The sequence below is a fragment of the Cheilinus undulatus genome, linkage group 12, assembly GCF_018320785.1.
Source record: "Cheilinus undulatus linkage group 12, ASM1832078v1, whole genome shotgun sequence".
Taxonomy (NCBI): Eukaryota; Metazoa; Chordata; class Actinopteri; order Labriformes; family Labridae; genus Cheilinus; species Cheilinus undulatus.
The window spans coordinates 660,956-677,843 of NC_054876.1; the positions used below are offsets into that span (position 1 = coordinate 660,956).

General features: G+C 39.9%; 1 protein-coding gene across 1 annotated transcript in view; it reads right to left on the bottom strand.

Moving 5' to 3' along the window:
• Positions 1–1,024: 1,024 nt before the first annotated feature.
• alcama (activated leukocyte cell adhesion molecule a) overlaps positions 1,025–16,888 on the bottom strand; it is a 65,186-nt gene continuing 49,322 nt past the window's right edge. Inside the window, exons 6-16 of the mRNA XM_041801363.1 lie at positions 15,920–16,090; positions 15,354–15,478; positions 14,250–14,382; positions 12,354–12,466; positions 9,437–9,560; positions 8,761–8,879; positions 8,015–8,144; positions 6,399–6,425; positions 5,589–5,703; positions 5,146–5,257; positions 1,025–3,146 (exon numbers count right to left, since the gene is read on the bottom strand). Coding sequence (XP_041657297.1) covers positions 5,173–5,257; positions 5,589–5,703; positions 6,399–6,425; positions 8,015–8,144; positions 8,761–8,879; positions 9,437–9,560; positions 12,354–12,466; positions 14,250–14,382; positions 15,354–15,478; positions 15,920–16,090 — 1,142 coding nt within the window. The 3' untranslated portion in view covers positions 1,025–3,146; positions 5,146–5,172. The remainder of the gene's footprint in view (positions 3,147–5,145; positions 5,258–5,588; positions 5,704–6,398; positions 6,426–8,014; positions 8,145–8,760; positions 8,880–9,436; positions 9,561–12,353; positions 12,467–14,249; positions 14,383–15,353; positions 15,479–15,919; positions 16,091–16,888) is intronic.

The window sequence follows — 16,888 nt, forward strand, 5'->3', positions numbered from 1 at the left end:
TTATCCAGATTAATCTTTGTAAAAACTACTACTCTGTTTTAGTTCAAGAACAAAACAAAGTGAAATTTACTGACATTTTCAAGTAGATTCAACAAGACTAATCTTTGTTTAACTTAATTTTTTCTTTGAAATACACAATATTTCAATTAAACTTTGCTTGTAAAAATGACTCATTTTTCATATGAATGATATAATTTATGATTTTATCCAACTACTTGTAGAAACACCTGAAACAATGCTGCATTTATTTCCACACCTTGTCGATCCCTCATCACTGAAATGATCACGGATTTGTTCCATGTTTGACCTGAAGACTAACTCAGACTGTCAGAGTCATTTTCAGGAGGTCCTCTTTTCACTCATGGTGCAGATGTGTTGACCATCAAAATCAACAATAATCCAACAGAAAGATGAACAAAGGAATCTCAGCAGTGATGTCTGTACAACATTCAACATCTAAACTCACCTGATCACATTCAAACACATCTAAACACATACAAACACTCTGCCCCAGGGCATCATGGGAAAATTCTGCCTACATATCCCAAGGATTAGAATACCACCAATCTGATCTCGCATCACTGCCATGTCTTCAGTTAGCAGTTCATCTATTCCCGATTGTTAGAAAAACCATTTATCACTCATCTGAAATACCCACAATGCATCACAGGGGGCATTGATTCATGGATAATGTAGTTTTTTTGTAGTTTTGAAACACAGAATGAAACAGTAAAGGTAACAAAGTCAGGCTTAGTTATGTGGATATAAACTTTGGAAGATTGGCTAACATTACCTAAATTATTCTAGTTTAGGAACAAAATTCACAGTGTCTGTATTTTTAACAAAAAAAAAAAAAAAAAAAAAAAAAAAAACTGACAACAAAATTAGATTTTTTTATGTCAAGCTAGAAACTTGGATTTTTATTGTTGATATCACAGATTAAACTTAGTTAAAGTGACTTTTGCTCAGATTCATTTTTCTCAGTGTATGCACAGCTGACATTCAGCTGCTTTTACTCTCACTGTAAACCTTTCTATCATGGTGGTCACAGTCTCTGATAATATGGAGGATGTTGTTTCATATCGTCTAAGTTGTATTTGTGTCAATGGGACCCCCTCATAAATGAGAGGCTGCATCTCAAGGGGCTATCCTTTAATAATGAACTCAGTTCAGATAACTTTATTGGCATGTAAATCTATTGGTTTCATTGCCAAAGCAATTCATAATCAAAATAATAGCAGAAAAACTCTAACTCTTTATCCCCTTTCTTTTCCATTTTGATGCTTGGATTGAACTTTAGCATGTCTGAATGCATTTAGCTGCTGGGATTGGCTGATTAGCCACAGTTAACAAGGAATGAAGGAAGAGAGACTGGTGATGATAGAAGGATGCACAACACAGAGATGCCTCTTTTATCTCTCAGGGCACAGGGAAAAAACACACACACACACACGCACACACTTGTTCCTCTTGATGGCAAATAAAAAGGTTTCATTTGATCTGATTCCTCTTATACCTCAGAAGGGATATAATTTTGTTAGAAAAAAAGCAGCATGTGTTGTTTTAAAACGTACACTTTATTAACAGTAAAAAAACAAAAAAGAAACATAAACTGTATTCTTTACCACATTCTTCTCTCTTTGGCTTCACTGTTTACCGGATGACTTGAAATCAACTAAACTGAAATATTATTCTTGTCACAGTTTTGCAAACTTCATTTAGTGAGAAAAAGTTTGGCTGTGAAAATTCTAGGTTTGGCTTCCAGTAACTTCTACACAGTTTAGACAACCAGAGAATCAAAAGTTATTCTGAATTTAGAGGAAAAACTAAACTGTTCCACAGAAAGGTCCTGGCAACATTTCTTGAGTTTAGTCACTGATGTTTCAACATCAAAGCAGAAAATCAAAATATCAGAGAAACATAAACCATAAATATGTGAATGTGTCAAACTGTACAATAATAACCTTAGTAAAATGCGAACTCATGATGATTCTTCTTAAACGGTCTCTTCTACAGCGGCTCAATGAAGATGAAGAGATGTGAATCCGGATCATCTAGAAACATTTTACTGATCTCAGTTTGGGTCCTCCTTCACATCTCTGAGCTTAAAGTCCTGCTAGACTGAGAATAACCAGCGTTCTTGAATATTTTACTGTCCTGTAACATTCAGCAGCTTTAATACCTTCACTTAAAATAAGATTGTATTGTAAGCTGCAGTATTGCTGGTTAGGTCACACATTATAAATACATCCAAAAACAATCTCTCAATTCAGGCCTGGCATCAGTTTGCCAAAAAAAAGAAAAACATGAAAGAGGAAATAAATGTAATCTAAAGCAATGACAGACAGACAGACAGACAGACAGACAGACAGACAGGTAGTGTATCAGACTCAGAAGGAGCATGAACATGTATTAAACATGATGCAAGGTTTCTCTATATCTATGAATTCTTATTTTTCCAAATTTAATCAGTTGAAAACTAAAATCATTCAACAAAGATCTCAAAGGCTTGAATCTGAACCACAGTGGTTCATGTCACACTTGGCACTTGTACATGAACCTATAAGAACATGGTGACTATTGCTCCGACTGTGTCTGACTGTGGGTCTCCATCCATGTTCAGGAGGTTTTTTCAGTGTTTTAATCGTCTTTTACCCGTCAAATCTGATGAGGTTACCTCGGTAAAAGTCTGAGGACAGTTTCAGTAGGGTTTACAGCAGTGACGTGTCTGACAACATCCACACACAGGAAGCCAGTGCTCAGCTGGCACAGACACAGAATCCTAATGTTTGTTCAAGCCTTATAAAGTGTACAAGTCACATTCTTAAGAGAACAACAGAAAAAAGAACTAACTCCAACCACAGAGCCTCACAGAACTACACATTAACGGAGTATTCACCAGGAACACAAACAAACAGAACGACACAGCCTCAGTGCACACTTCAGACAGTGTGTGTGTGTGTGTGTGTGTGTGTGTGTGGGGGTGGGTGTGTGTGGGTGTGTGTGTGTGGGTGTGGGTGTGTGTGGGTGTGTGTGAGGGGGGCAGCAGGCTGGAGGCAAGACTTTGGTTCTTTGAAAGTGGAGACTGACTGATCATCAGCAGCCATCTGGAAGTCTCTATGGGTTATTACGCCGTTTTCTTTCACCTGCAGAAACACAGAGAACATTTAAAAATGCTGAATGTTATCTAACGCAGAGTCATAGGGTTAACTTCAAACTTCAAATGCAATCCAGATTTACAGCTAGATGATGTTCAGTCCTTTTTACGTGGTTAGAGCTGAGATCTGCTGGCATAGGACAAAATGTCCCGGTCTAGAATGGCGTGAATGCAAAAACAACATTGATGACACTAACTGGAAGCATGCTCAACATCCTTCCTTTAGTAATTAGAGTTATTAAGGGGAAATTTTTAGCTTAAAAATAAAAGTTTCACTTCTCTCAGGGTAAATGGAGGGAAAGTCTGCTCAGTTACCAGCAAAACTCCAGGTTTCACCCTGAGCTTCCACAGTTTTCTCTAAAGGCCAGAGAGTCACTTCTAAAGAGTGCCAGAGATCAGGTAGACCGAACACTGCTTCCAGTGTTGAAAGCACGGATATGGAGGCAAACAACCTAAAACTAATGTTGGAGTCAGACATGTTTAATTTCACAAACACAACATAGACCTGCTATTTAACCAGGAGTGATTGCCAAACCTGATGTAGTGAGGGTTATAAATCAGCATTTGGCACACACAACTAACCTTGCAAAGCAGATGGATTCGCCTGTTTCCATGTTTCTCACTGGTGAATCCATCTTGCAAAGCTCCCATCTGAACCGTTTGGGCCCGGTTAGAAAGTGACGGGACCAATCAGTGACGAGGGCAGTACTTTCGGGCGCGGCGGAGTCACGATGTTAGCAAACAGCAACAAGAGGCCGGTGCTGTTATGGCGGAAGAGATTAGCGTGGATGCTGCTAAAGCGCCAGTTTTATCAGAACTTGACGACATTTCTTCGTTAAAAGAAGAACAAAGTTATGCAGTTCTCTATGGAGTTTACTCCTTGGTAGGGGTGTAGGCTCTCACCTCCTCTAACTGGATGTGACACACCCTCTGAGTTTTTTTCGAAGGCTCTGCCCTTTCCCAAACACTGTCTATTGGAGGTTTTCTAGATGGATGTGTGAAACAAATCCATCTGGTGTGCCAGGCTAACACATAAATAGATTTAATGGAATAGGATAGGAACATTCAAAGGCTCAAGTTGTTTTTTTGAGGCTGGCCTCAGAACGCCCACAGACCTGGGTAAGGTCAGGTTGAACTTAGCAGGTTGTTGAGCTTGGATTGATGGACTACAGGCTCAGGTAGTGTTGGCTCCAATTTACCAGGCTGGGCTTGCACAGGCTAGAGCCAGGGGTGTGTTGGGGTTTTCTTTGGGAGTGTTAAAAGATTTATACACTCAAATTTTCAACTGAACTCGTGCTGCGGAATAGTGATCATGGCAGAGCTGACTGTTCCATGGGAGGAGAGAGTGGAGGCTGCCTTAGAGAGAAAGGAGAGAACTGTGCCCACCCAACAGGCAGGGTGGAGAGCCTGCACCTTTCCACTAGATGTTAAGTGTTGGGGCTTGAACACCCCTTGGCTCCTGGAATCCCTCAGCATCATTGGCTACAAACAGGCCCCTGGACCAGTACTTGTGTTATTGACCTTAGCTAATGTGCTGGACCACCAGACCTCTGCAGTGTGGAGAGAAGTTAAAGAGAAATGCTGGCAAAGACCAGCTCTGAACTAAATGAGCTTGCAGAGAAGGAAGGACAGGGGAGCTTTTGGCTCTGAAGGAAGGACAAGATGTAGCAGGGGGTGGAAGAGATATGTCCCGACTGCTTCTCCATCACCTTCAGACGAGCGAAATGTAAATTGAATATTTTAAGGGATTTATTGCAAGATTCTGTCAGCACAGGCAAGCGGATTCCCCTTTTTTCAGTTTTATGTTGAACAAATCTGTTAGTGTATTTTTCAGAAAACGATGACCTCTAGCCTGCACCACAGCAACAAGCAGGTGGCCCAGCCTGTACTATCAATGATAGCTTTGAAGTAAAATGATTTATAACATCTGAGCCAAAATGACTCCGTGTTGGTGTGTCTGTCATCTTTAGAAAGGGTCCAGTTCTTACCTCTTGTCCCATGAAGCCTGAGTTGCCTTAAACCGTGTGATTGTTCTCCTCTAGTTTCTTGCTCTCCTCAGGCGTGCCTGTCTCCTTCTCACCGGTTTTCCAGCTTCCTTGCCTGCAGTATTTACAGATATCAGAAAAAACATGCCCCAGATAGCTATCACATAGCAGACTGGCAATCTTCTCTCTGACATTCAGACATCTATGATTCTCTTTATCATTACTGGTAACTTGCTGAATATTCATATCCAAACAGGAATGTGTGGCACAGACTGTGGTTTCATTGTCCACCCTCACTGAGTAGTCCTGCTTCAGTTCTTGACAGAAAAATGTCATGTTGATGTCTTCCAGGTCTCAGAGATCCCCGTGTCTACAGAACAATTCTTCATGCAACTATTACGCTTCCTGCTGTCAGCAGTGCTATAAAGACTTTTGCAGGAACTCACCTTGAATTTTTCATGTACAGCCAGTAGATCAGTCCCACCACACCAGCAGCTATGAGAAGTCCGACCACGACCCCTACAATGAGTGTTGCTTGGTCCCCTGAATCCCCCTTGGAGTCTGAAAACAGACAGCAGCACTCACACAAGCACAAGCTTTCTTACAGAACTACATACTCAGAACACTTCATGCTGCCTCTCCAAAAAACAACTCCACATTTACAGAACTGTGCAGAAGTTTTAGGCATGTAGAACGCTAACGGTTCTTCACAGGTCCCGATGGCCCTGATGAAGAGAGCAGGGAGAGCGGCCAGAGTCAGTGTCCACACATTTGACATGTACGTGTGTCGCTCAGCAGCCAAGGTTGAGCTTAACAGCATTTCTTTAGTCCGGGCCTTTGCATCCCTGGTAATACGCCCAGCAACCACCAACAGTTTTCAGGTGCTAAGAACATACACATGACAACCAGGGGGTTGTGGCAACCCTCCTACCCGCCCGATTGGGCTCTCAGGTGGGTGGACTCGCCATTATACACCTTTCTTCAGCCTCAAACTTTGGCCCAAACATACCTAAAACTTCTGCACAGTACTGTACCTGCTCACTTCTCACTTTATCTCAGATTATGTTTTAGTTTCTTGTTATTTTTTACTACTAGGACATGTTCTTGTTGTCACAAGTAAGCTGGCCATTACCATGGAAACATTGATAGGCCATGGGATACCTCATGACTTGTTTGAGTTATAAGACAATTTTCAACAGAATCTATTTTCCAAAAGGAGAGAAGAAAAAGCTACAGAAAATAAAATAAAATCTTACCTTGTTTCTCTTTTCTCTCTTTAACAACTGAAATCCAAAATAAAAAAAGAAAATACAACTCATAAAAACGTAAATCCAACAGAAAAAAACCTTTTTCTAAAAATAAAAAAACCCTTAACCAATCAAATTCTGTAGTGATAAAGACTTGGATGAGTACAGACTCCGATTGTCATTTATAAAAATCACTTTGATTTAGTCTCAAGGAAAGTTATCTGTCTGTCTGAGGGAGCTCAGGGAAGGAAAAGAGACAACAAACCTTAACAGAGAAAAGAAAAGGCTAAAACCTTCACAATCAGTGAGCAGGAGTTTACTGATTGCTCTGTTTTACTAAACACAGTGGGGGGAGGGATGAGAAGTTCATAGGCTGACCATGATGCCATGGTTGAATCTGACCAAATGTTTATTTTTAACCCTGTGGTCCACACATTTCATCCATCTGTGTTTCAACGCTTGGACTCCTGTCCTCCTGATGCCCAAAACAGTCCTCAACAGCAGACACAACCTCCTCATCTGCTTCCAGCCAAGTTACGTGTTGGAGAACAGAAAATAGTTGGATGGTTCCAACTCAGGAGAATATGGAGGCTGATCAACGCCACAGTCAGGCACAGCCACCACAGACTTGTGTGCAGGAACACCATCCTGATGAGACAAGCCCTCTTCCTCTGGGCTGTTTCTGATTGCCTTTGGCAGCTGCCTCAAAAAGTTATATTATTATATTATTATTATATTGTTCTCCACTGGTCCATAAACATCTTTGCATCCCAGAGGACGGAGGCCATCACCTTCCCTGCTGATGATACCTTGACCTTCTTTTGAGGGGGAGCAGACAGGTGCTTCCACTGCATGGACTGCCGTTTGGTCTCTGGCTCAAAGTGGTGGACCCAACATTCATCTTGGGTGAGGAAACATTCAAGAAAACCAAGTGGATCTGCTTCAAAAAGTGCCAAGTTTGCCTGCAACATGAGCAGCCTGGTGTGGCACTCACTGAGTGGAAACCGCTGACATGCCAGGTCCGTTGTGTAGAATGGTCTCTACTCATTCAGAGATGCCTACAGCATTAGCTGTTACACATCTGTCATCTGTGTGTTGAGCACAGTCCATGTTTTCTTGGGTGGTGGCTGTGGCAGAATGTCCAGACCTGGGTCATCTACATGGCTATGCCTACCCCTCTTGAATTAAGCTGCCCACTTTTGCACAGTTGATAAAGCTGGAGCATCATCCCCTACTGTAGCAGCCATGGCAGCATGAATGTCCTTGGGGACTAAACCCTTTTCCTTTTTTTTATTTAATAACACCACAGTGAGAAATTTTGTTCATATTCCTGAGATGTCTCTAGTACTGATTATTGAAGTCCCAAATAATTTCTTCAGTGTGGCTTTAACCACAAGGAAAATTTCTCTGCTGTGGCATAACTCCTTCTTATGTTGTGGTCACACCAAGCGCGAGTAAAATCATTAGCGCGAGTGAATTACATGTAAAGTCGTCAGCCTACGAACGTTTCAGTCTACCCTCATAAACCACCACCAAAGCCAGTGAACAAGTAAGAATGGCTGCTTTCTTATTCTAAACTATGACAGAGGTTAAAGTTAAAATAAAGGCAACAGATAGACACTGACCTGAGGACACGTTGATGGTCTTGAAGTCTTCTCCCAGCTTGTTAGTGACTCTGCAGGTGACAGTTAGATTCACCTTTGGGACCACTGTGATTTTGTGGATGGCCTTGCCATTGACGTAGGAGCTCTCCTCCTGGACAAAACACACAGGAAAGAGAGGCTTTTAAAGTAAGGGGGCAGCCCTTTCCTCCCCTCACACATGATTGTTTTTCTCTTCTGTAGCCTGGCTACCATACAGCATGTGGAGAGCTAAAGGCATTCACATCCCTGTCTTTCCCCGGCCTTGTGCTTCTCATGTTTTGGTGACTTTTTGGAGACAAATTAACCTTAACAGGCCCAACTGCCACAGTCGTCATTGTCTGCATGCCTAGGTGCTTGATTTATTTTATGCACCTGTGGCCATGGAAGTGATTGGAACACCTAATTTCAATGATTTGGATGGATGAGTGAATGCTTTTGGCAATATAGCGTATATCCTACTTGTAGTAAAGTATGGGCAATGGCAAGGATCTCTAGATGGGGCCTAAATGAGGATCCACACTTTCAGTTCACATGGGCAATCACATGTCTAAATGGGAGTTATTAGTGAAATCTGAGTAGGAGCTTTTTTAACATCTTCAGAGAATCAGAACTTCACGCCACATCACTCACTTCGACATTGTTTACTGCTAACTCCCTACACTTTACTGAAACTCCCTCTTATCCATCATACAAACTGAAAGTACTTTGGCACTCATGCTGCCACCTACATTTGTGCTGTTGACACTCCACTGGAAACTGGGCTCTGGTGCTCCTTCAGCCTCACAGGTCAGGACTTTGTGTTCATCATCAGCGCGGTGTTTGGTTAAGCTGGTGATCGCAGGCTTTCCTGATCAGAACCAGAATCAGAACCAGAATCAGTTTAACTGTGTTATTACTTTCTCTTCACAGTTGGAACAGGAGGACAACAGATTAGCAGACGTAGATCTATGATGTTATTATTGAGTGTAGTGATATGTAATCAAGGAACACCTTCCATTTTAGTTACTAAATCCACTTCCTGAAATATACTCCAGAAAAACGGAGTCAAAGCTGGCAGCTCTGTCAGTCTTCAGGTCTCAATCTTTTTTCTGAATTTCTTCAACTATAGACAATGCTGTGCTAAACTTAATCTTTTGAAGGGGTTGCAAGGGTAAAATCAAATAATTTGCACAATGATTTGTGCAGTATTATAATACCAATCCTTAAAGTGCAAAAATATATTTTCAAAATAGGCTAGCAGCTGTGAACAACTACGCCTGTTAAATCTGTCCCCATGTTTAGCTCATGTGGTGAAGCCCAAAGGGAGGGATTATTACTACAATGCTTCCACTCCTCTGTCCTCAAAGACAACATTCACTCAGCTAATGCCAGCGGTAGTTTTTGACTACAGCACACCGTACTCACCTTCTACTACTAACTCAAAGCTCTGGCGGCGAGAGAGGCTTTCCATGGAAACCTCACAGACATAGACGCCTGCATCGGCATAGGTCAACTCATCAAATTCTGGCTCCTCCACTGGCTCACCATCCTGAAACAAAGAAAGGATCTCTCAAACGTCTCCTAAAGTACCAGCGTCATGTTAGTTAAAGTCAGATTGTCTCCTACCAAGGATTTACGTAATCACATCTGATTGGTCGGATTTTAGAAATACATTTTTAGTTGCAGTAACTGATCCATGACACATTAATCTGTCACTGGAGTTGGACTGGCTCATTCTTTTTCTCATTCGTTAAATCTGCAACATGACGACTTTAAAATTATAAAACTATGATAAAGACAACTCAAAGCTTCACGCTGGAAGGAACAACAGGTACAAAACTTCATTAATTTACCTGCTTTTCACACAGAATCAACAGGATAAATGACTGAAATTAAGTCACAGTCTGTTAAACAAAAAATAACAACAGCTTTAAATATGACCTGGATTTCAATTGATTTAAGTTATGGTAAAATAAATCAGAGGAAATGTGAAATAAACTAAAACTACATAAAGATGCTTTAAACCTTGAACCTTTTACTGTAAAGCAACAACAACACAAAGTATAACAAAAGCACAGCAACACTTTGAATTATTCATCAAAAAACAGATTAAATTAACTGCAAGAAACAAAAATATGATAAATAAGTTATATTAAAAAAGAGACTAATCAACAGTATGAAGTATATTTAGGGCTGCATAAAACTAAAGCCTAAATTTAAAACATTTAAAACCTTCCTTTAGCACTACCATCCAGCCTATTTGATGCTCACCTATAGGCTACTTTAGTTTTTCATTTGTTTTCATTCTAGTAAATATATAAAAGCACATTTTGAATTTTATTTTCTCAATTTCTGAGAAAACACTAACCTGATAAACCTCTGAGCAGTGCTGGGATCATAACATCATTTCTGTTTGAGTTTTTGCCATCAGAACTAGGTTGGTTGTCACACTAATATTTAACCACCAGAGGGCGCTGTCTCCCAAAATTTGGTATGGAAATGTCCAGAATATGGACCAAAGCTCACCTACATAGACTGGACTTGAGGTGAGAGGACTTTTGTGTTTTTCATGTCAAATTAAAATATTTACAACTCCTCAGTATTTTCCTTCTAGGCCAGGGTGTCAAACTCAATCACAGCAGGGGCCGGACTCTGGATTCAGGACTACCCTAAGGGCCTAACAGGGTCACCTTTTTAACCAGAAACCATCAACCTTGTTTCATCGGTAATAAAATATGAACAAAAAAAAAAAAAAAAAAAACTTAGCACAGATGATAATGGTTTTGACATTAAAAAAGTTAAAAAGATAAGTTTAAAGGCTCACAATCTGAGAAAAGTACATTTTTTAGCTCAAAAAGGTCAAAACATGAAATTGAAATTGAAAAATAATGTTTTTAAAGGCAAATACATTAGAAAGGAAGACAAAATCATGAGTTTAAAAGGTCAAATAGGAAATAAAATTTTTCATAATGAAATTGAAAGTTAAAATATGATTCAAAATTTTAAATTGTGAGTCTAAAAGGTCAAACTATGGGATTATGAAGTCAAAGTTTGGAGTTGATAATATGAGATAAAATACATAATAATTGGTTAAAAGGCAAAAATATCACTTAAAAATTAGAATTATGAATCTGAAAGTCAAAATTATGAGTTGAAATGCTCAAAGTATAAAATTAATAGTCAAAATCCTAAATTTGGGTCCTAATTGAAATTGAAAATGTGAAATTAAAACACAAATTAATTTCGTTTCCCACATTCCTGACTTCTTATTTTAATATTTTTACTCCTTGATTTTTCAGATTTTGCGACTTAACAAGGATATCTTAAATCATCAGGATAAGTTCACATTTTATACTTGAGGAAATCTGCAGACCTCAGACTGATGGGCCAGTTAGAACAGAAATATGAGATCATCTTTTGTGGGCCGGATTTAACCGTTCCACGAGCCGGATTTGGCCCCCAGGCCTTGAGTTTGACACCTGTGTTCTAGGCTTTCACACAACAAAACAGTTTTTACCATTAAAGGGGGAGTAGAAAGCTAGAGTTTAGATTGTTGTTAGCTAACTAACTAGTTAGTTGATGCGAACAAGAAATTCACATTCTCTCTGGTGTTGGTCATCACATTCTCTCTGGGGTTGGTCGTCACATTCTCTTTGGGGTTGGTTGTCACATTCTCTCTGGTGCTGGACATCACATTCTCTCTGGTACTGGACGTCACATTCTCTCTGGTGCTAGACGTCACATTCTCTCTGGGGTTGGTCGTCACATTCTCTCTGGGGTTGGTTGTCACACCCGTTCAGGGAGATTTGAGAGAAGTGTTGGATGTGTAACCAGTGGGCACAAAGGTCTGCTTAGATGCAGACCCTACATTAGCCAACACTGTTAGTCAGAAAGTGAATGTGTGTAGCTTTGCTGAGTAGACTGTTATCATTATTAGGCCTAGTTGTTTTAAAGATGTTGTTGTAGCCCTATAGTCTGGCCTAGAGATGTTCCTGTTCATGTTCTTTGCTCTTTTTAAAATACATTAATATATGTGTTTGTCTGCCTTCTTGCCTTGTATTTTAGATTAAAACAACATTGTGACAGACAACCTCAAAGTGTGTGACAACCATCCCTGTGACGAGGTTAATTGTTGCGTCAGAGTGTCTTTGATCATTAATTTCCTCTTTGGTTCAATAAGTTGAAAAATGAGGGGGATGCACCTTAAGCTTCAGTTTAAATGGAACGACTACTGAAAGACGTTTGGATGTTTACACTGGAGTTAAGAGACAACCAACCCTGTTCTCCCCTACTGACTGTTCTCTTCTCTCTCTGAGAGACAGATCTACCTGATCATCATTACCTTTGTCCAGGTCACGTCAGCTTCTTCTGAGGAAATCTTCTCCATCTTCACAATCAGAGAGTCGCCGATGGTCTTCACAACATTCCCAGAGGGACTCAGACTCAGGTCCAGATCTGAAACAGACAACGAGACCGATGTAAGGTACACAACAAATAAACAACAAAACATTTCTAATAGGCAATGTACTGTAAACTTCCTGCAGTGAAAACAAACGTCCTTGTTTAAGATGTAAAAATGCAGTGTAGCTGAAATACTGGGGGAGAGGGAGCTGAGTTGCACTTTGTTTGTTTACTACGGTAAACAAGACAGAACAGCTCTCAGGACACCGATGGTAGGGTAAAGTTTGTAAAGCATTAAACGAGTCATCTGTGATAGGATGTCCCATATCACCTTTACAGGAGCAGCATGTCCAGACCACCTGTAAAGGTGATAACTAGTGTTTGTGCAGGTGTGTGTGTATGTGCTGCTGTTTTGGGGAAAATTTACCATGTAATATTTCATGTTTGGGAGCTGAGAGGAATAAAGAAGCCATACATGTTGACCCGACCCTGTTGTGCCACTTACTAGAGTAACTTTACATAGCTGTTATATTTACATCAGGGCTGGAAATTTATTGTTTTACTTCCTGTCATTTTGACTGTTGGATTCAAAAATCTACCCCCACTGTTATTTTAACAAGCAGCATAATGAGATGAGGTAATACAACCAAGAATCAGTGTTTAGTTTTAGGATGTAGTGTTGTAGTATAGTAGTCAAGATGATGTCTCACTAAAGATCAGTAAATAAACTGGGAGTTGGTGCACCAATGATCTGGTTAGCTGTGTTAGCACCGTAAAGCCACGCAGCATTCTCCTGTATCATGAGTGTCAGAATTAAGAGAATTAAATACTCACGTACAATCTCACGTCTTATTTAACCTCAGGCCTTATTTAACTATCACAGACTTAAAACAAGAGAAACAGGTTTGAAGACTCCTTTAGTAGGTAGACCAACCGGTCTACCTACTAAAGGAGTCAAATTCTAGCACACAGCTGACTGTAAGGAGGAAGAGGCTAACCTGACACGCCAGATGGATTTGTTTCACACATCCACCTAGTAAACCTTCCATACACAGCATTTGGGAAAGGGAATAGCCTTTGAAAAACTCGGAGGGGGATTACATGAACGTTCTGTCTGTCACATCTTTACGGGCCAATCAGAGCAACAAAACACGTGATGTAGCCTCTACCATGGCTTTAACTCCATATAGAACTGCACAACATGAACCATGGCAACTGTCAACATGTCAGTACATGACTTTTGTTGTTTTTGAAAAGAAAACAACTCACTGCTGTTTTTTTTTCTTCTTTTAACGAAGAAATGTCGTCAAGTTCTGATAAAACTGGCGTTTTAGCAGCATCCACGCTAATGTCTGCACCGGCTTGCTTACATCACGACTCTGCCACACCTGAAAGTACTGCCCCTCGACGCTGATTGGTCCTGTCACTTTGCAAGATGGATTTGCTAGTAAGAAACACAGAAATGGGCATATCCATCTGCTCTGCAGGGTTAGGAAGATGTAGTGTCTTTGGTCAGGTAGTGATTAGGTCTGCTCAGTTTGTCGTTTACCCTCACAAAATCATTCCTACTCCAGCTAAGTTACAAAATTCAGCAAATTCACCAGACACTGCTCAGAAATACTCATATTTGTCTGGTGGCAGGTGCTAACCTCCCATCCTGCTTTATCTACCTTATTTGTACATGCTGACTCATGCAGACCATAATATTATGAACAATTCAAGCACACTGCATTAAATAAGCTTGTTAGAATTTTGCTTTTGCTGTTGATTTTTGCTTCATGTATGCTGCTACCTTCAGTGGCTCAGGATTTGAAAAGGTCATGATGTGAGTACTCACAGCTCACAGAAATAGTCTGGACGTCCTCCAAGTTCTCATTGTCAACCAGAGAGCATCTGTATTCTCCTGCAGCCTCTCTGCTGATGGACGCTAAAGTGTAGGTGTCTGAGTCTTCCACCAGTTCTTTCTGGCCCTGTTTAAGAGAGAAAGATGAAAACACTGAGACAGACAGACAGAGACGGAACTAGAGCTGGGAATATATCATGTGATAGACTTTCAAACAAGATAAGAGAGATAAAATAAGACAAGATTCCTTCTGTTTCTGTGAATATTAATCTGAAAGACATCAGGACATATGCTAGGGTAAAAAGACTCCTTACAGCTTACTGACTGATTTTGGTCTCATCAGTTTTATTTCATTTAAGGAGCATTTTCTAATTTACAGATTTTTCAACAAACTGTTCATCTAGTCCAGGGGTGTCAAACTCAATCACAGCAGGGACCGGATTCTGGATTCAGGACTGACCTAAGGGCCGAACAGGATCTATATGTAACCATAAAATGTCAACCTTGTTTTCACCAGAAATGAATTGTGGGGGAAAAAAGCTTAGCACTGATGATAAATGACTATTATATTTAAAAAGTCAACATGATAAGTCTAATATAGATGAAATGATAGATGAAAATGTCTAAATTGTTGGTTCAAAGGGTAAAAACGTGGCATTTAAAGTCAAAAAAATGTATTTAAAAGGCAAATATATGAGATAGACAGTTGATATCACATTTTTGATGGTGAAAATATGAGATAAAAGTCAAAATCATGAATTTAAAAGGTCAAATATGGGATAAAATTCAAAATTGTTAGTTTTAAAGGTCAAAACAATAAGATTCAAGGTCAAAATAAGATATAAAAGTCAAAGTTAGTAGTTGAAAAATCAAAATGGGAGATTAAATTCAAAATCATGAGTTTTAGCTGAAAATATATCCTGATATAATTACTGGTTCATATTCCACAGTCCTGGATTGAAGGTTCAACTTCAGCTTAATGTAAAATTGGACAGACGACATAAAACACCTTAGATAAGAACTACAACCTGGAAGCCTAAAAAGTCACATTTAAACCTGTGGTGATAATAGAAGTCTGCTGCTGGAGGTCTCACTGACCTTCATGGAGAAGTAGAAAGAAGTGGGTGGAGGGTTCCCATCAGCATGACACTTCAGCGTCACGTCATCTCCTTCCACTATGGCCCCCTTGGATAATATTTGCAGGCTAACCTTTTCTGAAGGATCTGTGATGATCAAAGGAGGAACAACAAGCAGTCAGAGCTTCATGGCAGATTTACATGACTTCCTTAAAACATAGATATTTATCCTTCACATTTAAATAGAACAGAATCTTCTGTTACATCTCAAAAGGTGGATTTAGTTGTTTTATCACACATGTGCAAATGAGAATCTGAGGTTTGTGTGACATGTAAAGATCTTTGAATGATTCCTAGCCTTGCCAAACAATGTCAGATGTTTTCTATCCTGTGTTTTTGGTCTTTTTGCAGTTTTAACACACTGGGCTCTGGCTTCAGGAACTGTGTTTGAGAAATAGTCCATCAAAAAAAAAAAAATTATTATAATAATGATGAATCAGCTACCATCGGATCTCTCCTGACCTCAGCACAGATTTAACCCTGAACATGTGAGAGGAACACGGCTGTTGGGAGGGTGGTTGTACTCACAGTGGACGGGGAAGGGTCCTGCTTCAGCGTCCTGACTGGCCAGCTTATGTGAGGACACGCAGGTGAAGATGACACCCATGTCCTCCTTGGTGGCTGCATACTGGAGGATGGAGGTGGTGGTGGACAGGCCTGTGGCTGGGTCAAGCTTCATGCTGGGGGTGATGACCACAGCTTCAAAGGACACACACACACAAGAACACATTATAGTGAGTACTGCATGTTCAGCATCCAGGCTGATAGTGTCAAATCACAGCTGTGATATTGTCGTTGTCTCAGGCTGTAGATGATCTAGAACAGCTGGAAAAAAACAGAGTAGATGGACCTCAGCTTGTTTTTGTCTGACTACTCAGAGCGCTTTTACACCCAAGGTCTCACACATTCACACACTGATGGCAGAGAGTGCTGCAGACAAATTGGTCATCTTTATTAGCTAGGGCTGGAAAAAAAATTGATTAAATCAATAAATCAGATTTTTGGAAAATCGAGATTTAAACTTAATTTTACTGAAAATAAAAGCTGCTATAGGAAACTGAAGTTTAATGTTTGTTCTGGAAACCCAGTAAAAATGATAAATGACCTCAAACTTAAGAAAAACATCCTGCTCAGTTTTAATAATCATATTCACTCTGAATATTTCATGTTTGCTGACATTTTTATCCAACAGAGAAGACAAACAGAAATACAGAAATAGTCCTTCATCTGATGGTCTTGTTTGCACTGATCATGAAGCCACATTAGCTGTACTTTCAGTCAGTGTTAATTTTGGCAGCTACTTTTAATTTTAGTCTTAGCCATTGGATGAAATGTATTTTAGTTTTGGTCACATTTTAGTCATTTAAATTTTATTCTTGTTTTGGTCAACAAAAACTCAAAACAGTTTAGTCTAGTTTTAGTCCATAAAAAGTCCTCACATTTTAGTCCTTACTTTAAGTCCAAGCATTTATTCTCTTGTCTAAATCTGGTACCAAA